The sequence below is a fragment of the Hemicordylus capensis genome, chromosome 3 (assembly GCF_027244095.1).
Source record: "Hemicordylus capensis ecotype Gifberg chromosome 3, rHemCap1.1.pri, whole genome shotgun sequence".
NCBI lineage: Eukaryota > Metazoa > Chordata > Lepidosauria > Squamata > Cordylidae > Hemicordylus > Hemicordylus capensis.
The window spans coordinates 21,486,158-21,493,090 of record NC_069659.1 but is presented as its reverse complement, the minus strand read 5'-3'; the positions used below and the strand labels follow the sequence as shown (position 1 = coordinate 21,493,090).

At 45.2% G+C, this 6,933-nt stretch overlaps 1 protein-coding gene across 6 annotated transcripts in view; it reads right to left on the bottom strand.

The window, feature by feature from the left end:
- The window catches only part of AMOTL1 (angiomotin like 1), a 97,734-nt gene that overhangs the window by 15,979 nt on the left and 74,822 nt on the right, over positions 1 to 6,933 (bottom strand). For all 6 annotated transcript variants that reach the window (XM_053309617.1, XM_053309616.1, XM_053309612.1 and 3 more), the window contains 2 exons: positions 5,503 to 5,652; positions 374 to 564 (listed from right to left, as the gene is read on the bottom strand). In XM_053309617.1, coding sequence (XP_053165592.1) covers positions 374 to 564; positions 5,503 to 5,652 — 341 coding nt within the window. The remainder of the gene's footprint in view (positions 1 to 373; positions 565 to 5,502; positions 5,653 to 6,933) is intronic.

The following is a 6,933-nucleotide window of genomic DNA, read 5'->3' as shown; positions in this document are numbered from 1 at the left end:
GCACCTGATCAGAAACGAGACGAAGCAGTGAAATTCTCACCCTGAAGCAGGAAAGAAAGCTTACCAGTGATGTCATGTCCACCATGGTAAATTAGCACACAATAAACGGTTGTCTATAAATCCATGGTTGAAGTGTGATGTCCAGAGTCTCACAGAGCCCAGCCAAGTTCTCCGCCCACTGAGTCATGCTGGCTGTCATGCCAGCATGACTCATCTCATTTCTGCCTGATGAAGACTCTGGTGCAACTCAAAGACTTGCTAACCTGCATTATTCACATAGTTTGTCTCACAACATTACATCACTTTGGATCTTACGCCTGTCTGTTTGGAAGGACAAACACTTCTAAAGAGACAACAGGTTGAGGTCTCCTACTTTTCTATTGCAGTGGTGGCTGCGGCGTTCATGGCGAAATGCCGGATGGCGCTCTCCTCCAGGTACTTCTGCTCCCACTTGGTCATATCCGTTTCCAGAGCCAGAATCCTCTCCTCCTTCTCCCGTACTAGCTCCATTAAGGCAGGCACATTGTATTCCGGCAAGGTGGCGGTCTGAAAGTTCCCTTGCCTCTGAAGAAATGCAAGCGAAGATACAGTGAGAGGTGTTCGTCCTGAACACCAGGGGCGGTACATTCATGAGGCGAGGCAGTAATATACTGCTTTTCAACAAGAACAACAAAAAGGCCTCAAAGCAATATACATAGCATAAGGAATGAGAACTTGACAGTTCCCTGTCCCAAAGGGACTTCACATTCTACAGAGGTAGACACCAGCATTCTGTCAAAAATGCCACCAATCCTTGAAACAGCTTTGCTAAGAAAGGAAGCTGCCATTTGCAGTTTTGGGTGTTGGTGCAAAAGATTTTCACTAATAACACATAGTCCATTTCGGGGTACCTCCATCCTGCAGTCATGTTTGTCTAGAATAGCAGAGGATATCTGATGAAATCTCAGCAACATTAATGCTCTCCTAGGACAACCTTAAGACAGATCCAGCATATAATTTTCCAGACCATGACGAAACCCATCCGTATGCCAGAGTGCTGGTTCGACACTAGCTAATAAGGACAGGCCTCTCCATGCAAAACTATCCCTAAGGCATCTTTTAAATTTCAATTTGGCAGCCGACAATGAGGTTGCTATAAAATAGTTCCTAGAAAAGCCATGTAATTGAATCAAATGAGCCATTTTCTGAAGCCAAGTAATTGATTCAGAAGAACTCAGTTGAATCTGCTCACATAAAGCCAGTCTTGGGAGACTGTATTCTGGAAATATAGCTTAGTATAAGCCAGTAATGGCATAGATGCAGGTAGGCTCTCCTCTCAACTGGAAGCTTTCCAGTTTAGGTTCTTAACAAAACAAATGCCTTCGGGGACTCCTAACACGGTCTTTTTAGAATAAAATCTCAAAGACTCGGATTAATCACTCCTTGAAAGCAGCATCATTCAGTGCGATGGGAACCAGCGAGGTGTAGTGGTTAGAGTGCTGGACTAGGACCGGGGAAACCCAAGTTCAAATCCCCATTCAGCCATGAAACTAGCTGGGTGACTCTGGGCCAGTCACTTCTCTCTCAGCCTAACCTACTTCACAGGGTTGTTGTGTGAAGAAACTAAAGTATGTAGTACACCGCTCTGGGCTCCTTGGAGGAAGAGCGGGATAGAAATGTAAAAACAAACAAACAAATAAACAAACAAATAAATAAACTTGCCTACACCTATGAGTCTACCAACATTTTCCAGGAACCGACTTTCCGTGTTCAAAATGAGTTTGGTTTCTACAGATGTCTGTGCTAGCACCCCCAACAATGGTAGGTTTTAACCTTCTCAGTGTTACACAAGTTCATAAAACCAATGTGCTTTGTGGACCTATGGCAAAACACAACCACGTTGCGTTTATATCACATGTGAGATATAATCCCCTGCTAACTGAGCAAAGAGGCACCTTTTAACATAGGAACATAGGAAACTGCCATATACTGAGTCAGATAGACCGTTGGTCTATCTAGCTCAGTATTGTCTGCACAGACTGGCAGCGGCTTCTCCAAGGTTGCAGGCAGGAATCTCTCTCAACCCTCTCTTGGAGATGCTGCCAGGGAGGGAACTTGAAACCTTCTGCTCTTCCCAGAGTGGCTTCATCCCCGAGGGGAATATCTTGCAGTGCTCACACATCGTCTCCCATTCATATGCAACCGGGGTGGAGCTATGGGGACAAGTCATGCTTGCTACCACAAGACCAGCTCTCCTCTGGTGATTCTCTTCACTGAGAAAGTGGCAATTCTCTTTACTGAGCAGAGGGAGAGCAACTGGCCCTATCCAGCCCCAGCACAGCATCCTTCCAATGGCTGATGCCATTGTCTATCTTATGTTTCTTTTTTAGATTGTGAGCCCTTTGGGGACAGGGATCCATTTTTATTTCACTTTGTAAACCACTTTGGGAACCTTTGTTGAAAAGCAGTATGTAAATATTCATCATCTAAAATATTTTTCCTACAATTGTGGCCTGGACCATTAACAACATACACCATCACCCAACCTGAGCATTAGAGAAGAGCCCCATATGTTCATGATGAAGCAGTGCTGACAACCTTCTTCTAACAAGGGTGGGTGCGTGAGCAAAAACTCTCTCACTTAGTTCAGAAATGATGGCTGACATCCACACATACTGCTGTGGCATGTCTCATGTGTTTTGCTCAAGAGCACAGTTCTGAGAATCTCCGTGACTATGTGCAGCTACACAATCTTGCACTAGATGAAGCCGACGAAAAAGACGACAAATATTTATATACTGCTTTTCAACAGAAATTCCCCAAACGGTTTACATAGATATAAATAAATACATACATACATAAAATGGCTACCCTGTTCCCAAAGGGCTCAAAATCTAAAAAAGAAACATAAGATAAGACACCAGCAACGACCACTGGAGGGATGCTGTGCAGGGGATGGATAGGGCCAGTTGCTCTCCCCCTGCTCAATAAAGAGATCACCACTTTTAAAAGGTGCCTCTTTCTCGGCTAGCAGGGGTCTAGTGCAGCTTTGTTCAGTGTGGTCCTCTGTTGGAAGGGAAGTGAGCTGAATTATCTTTTGGCCCTTGAGGGTGGCTGTAGGAGAGAGATTGAGAGAGAGGAATTCTGAGGAGAGACTCTGAGGGACAAAATAAAGAAGATCCTGAGGAGATTCTGGATTTCTGGAGAAGAAGAGCTTATCAAGTGTCTGAGACCGGAAGATCTGAGAAGGGACAGAGACTAGGAAGGAGAGGATTAATAGCTTTCTGCTATTAATCAGCTGTAGGGCCAGCACTTAGAGGCTGAGGCCTGAAACCGCAGACAAGCTTAGGTTCTCCTTCACTATGGCCCAGTTCAGTCGTAATATGGAACTGCAGGTCCAATGGGCTTGCGGTTCCGCACCCCCTCCCTCCTTTCTCCAGTCTGGACAACAGAGAGAGCTGCCTCTCTGCAGTCAGCGAGACTGAAGAGAGCTGGGGGAGCTGGCTGTCTGGGTTTCCTTCTTGACAGAAGGACAGCCTGCACAGCCAACTAGGCCAAAGTGAGGGAGGACCTTCCTCCCTCAACTCGGGTTTCTTGGGGCCCAAACTGCAGTGCCACTGTTTGGACGTAACGCTGGCACAGCAAAACCGGAGTTAAGGGCAGTGAAACTCCACTCTGGCCGAAGGTTCAGAGTGGAGTTTAGTGAGAGACTTACTAAACACAGGTCCCTTTTCACCCTTAACTCCGGTTTGCTGAATTCGGATGTGCAGCTTTGGAAACCTGAGGTGAAGGGACCTCCGGTTTCCTATTTCATCTGAATCTGGCCTATGAGACCAGATAAGAGCCATATGAGATAAGAGATATGAGACCAGATAAGTGCCAGCATGGTGTAGTGGCTAGAGTGTTGGACTAGGACCGGGGAGCCCCGAGTTCAAATCCCCATTCAGCCATGAAACTAGTTGGGTGACCCTGGGCCAGTCACTTCTATCTCAGCCTAACCTACTTCACAGGGTTGTTGTAAAAGAGAAACTCAAGTACGCAGTACACTGCTCTGGGCTCCTTGGAGGAAGAGCGGGATATAAATGTAAAAATAATAATAATAATAATTAGACTCCTTCTTCTTTGGAACTGGCTTGCTAAGTGCTGGCCCTTGTTGTGAACAACAAGCTTCTGAGGGAATTAAGGGCTGTGTGTGTGTGTGTGTGTGTGTTGTTGTTGTTGGCTGGGTTGTGTCTTCAAGTCGGTGTCAACTCCTGGCGACCACAGAGCCCTGTGGTTTTCTTAGTAGAATACAGGAGTGGTTTACCATTGCCTTCTCCCATGCAGTATGAGATTATGCCTTTTGGTTATTAGTAAATGTAATTTGTTTAAACTGATTTATAAATATTATTGTTTAACAGTCTATAGTAGTTGTTTTCCCATTGTCTCCAAATTCATTTCTGTATTGGTCTCCGGACTTTGGGATACATAGTAGAAGGTTACACAAGCAATTCATTAGTCTGGATGTCAGGCAATGTCAAGAAAGCAACAAAAAAAAAAGAGGTCAAGATATAGCCTTCTTTTGATCCTTGCCTCCTTGGATCATAGGGATTCTGTTTGCCATCATTAGCACTATGGGAGGCGTTCTTATCCTGCTCCAACTGGAGCGGAGAGATTAGAGGTTTATAAAATTATGAATGTAGTTAAGAGAGAGTGAGAGATCGAATAAGATAAATTCTTCCCCCTCTCTGCTAGAACTCAGAAATGTCTGACTCAGTTGTTTGGATCCAAGATGCTCAAGTCTACAGTTCTTCCTGTGGGTGCTCCACAGTATCCACACATGTGCACATCCAAAGGGGCATTTCTGCTAATGCCATATTAATGCCATGCTATAAAAAAACAGTCCAGCACCTGCATGAACATCTTGAGAAATGACTGAAAATGACCCATCACCACATCAGAGGTATGTTGACACAGAGATCTTATTCTATCTATCTATCTATCTATCTATCTATCTATCTATCTATCTATCAAATTTGTAGACCGCCCCAAACTTTCGTCTCTGGGTGGTTAACAGCACATAAAACAAGTTAAAAACATATACAAAAACTTAAAACAATTTAACAATTTAAAAATAAACCAGAGATTAAAACCTAAAAAATTGAGGAAGCTGAGGAAGCTTGGGTGAAAAGATGGATTTTCAGGTGTTTTTTGAAAATTGCCAGAGATGGGGAGGATCGTATCTCAGCAGGGAGCACACTCCACAATCTCGGGGCAGCAACCGAGAAGGCCCGTCTCTGCGTAGCCACCAAACGAATTGGCGGTAACTGGAGACGAACCTCCTCAGATGACCTCAATGGGCGGTGGGACTCGTAGTGAAGGGCCTAAGCCGTTTAGGGCTTTATAACTAGCCCTTTGTATTTTGTCCGGAAACCTATTGGCAGCCAATAGGTTGATCCTGACATGGATCAGCATGGATTTGAATTAAAAGCTGAAAAGCACCTTCAGAAAACAGAAACTCCAAGAGGCCATGAATTGTCTCACCTGCTGCATCCTCAGAGATTCCAGCTCTCTCTCCAGCCTCGTGCGCAGCCTCCGCTCCATCTGCTCTCGCTTCTCATAGGCGGCCTGAAGCTGAGTCAGGGCCTGCTGAAGCTTCTCCACTTTTTCAACGTGCGCCTGCTTCTTCCGCAGCTGGGGACAGAATTGCCCAGGGGGACATTAAAAGGCAGTGGGTGTCAATGAGACAAGAGGGCTTGCTCCATGGTAGGACACATCCTTTATGTGTGTAAACCCCAAGTTCAGTCAACACCCAACTCTAATTAGTCAAGGACTTAAATCTCTGGCTAGCAGAAGCTCTATAATGTTTGGGATGCTCTTTCATTCAAGACATCATAAAGCTGCAGCCATCCAGAGTTTTAAGTCTTTGGCTAAAGAGGCTACTAGTTTGAGTAGCCACAGCTGAGTACTGTATGAGGTTACAGGAACTGAACTCCTAAGACTCTCAGTTCTCTTCTTCCCGCCCCCCAAAACCAAGTTTCTAGCCCTCAAGGCTTAGGTGGAAAGACTGACAACTGGTGGGATTTTAACGGTCAGCGAGTGAGACTTCAATGCTCTTCACATTCCTGTCCCTATAACCACTGTTTTCTGTGCCAATGTCCAACTCTCCCCAGCATTCACACCCACCTACCACCATTCCATCTCTTTAGCATCAGCAGCATAATCCCTCTTTAGCTTCTGTTACTTCCTGGCTTACTGCCAGAAGCCCTTGAATAGCGTGAACCAGTATCTGGATTGTGTGTTTCATTGGATTTCTCAAAAGAATGTCTAACCCAAAGGTCCCACACAAAAAAACTTAATGGGGGCCTTAGACATTGTGGCTTCACCCTCAGGCCCCTACATCGAGATAATTTCAACTCAGAATAATCTACTTCAGAATCTACTTTAACACAGAATAATCTCAGGTCCACCAGGCTTACAGTAGAAGGGGGAAGAGAATACATTGCCAGCCCCTGAACCAGGCCTGCTCAACTTCGGCCCTCCTGCAGATGTTGGCCTACAACTCCCATAATCCCTGGCTATTGGCCACTGTGGCTGGGGATTATGGGAGTTGTAGTCCAAAAACAGCTGGGGGGGCCTAAATTGAGCAGGCCTGCCCTGAACCCAGGACCTAATCAATTTACCAGTCGCCTAATCATCATTCCTCTAGATGTCCCCAATTGTGCAGCGAACCAAATTTGAGGCTTATCCATGGTGCAACAGAAACCAGTCACTCTTCTGACTCAGGACGTTTATGTCTCAATGGTTCCAGCCAGCCATACACATAATGAGAGGAAAAAATATTCAGGAGCTGCTCCAAAATGCAATCCTAACTATACTTTCTTGGATGCAAGTCCCACTGAATACAGTGGTACCTCCGAGAAAGCTGAGAATGCTAATAATAAAACATGAAAGAAAAAAGGGGAAATGGAAGAT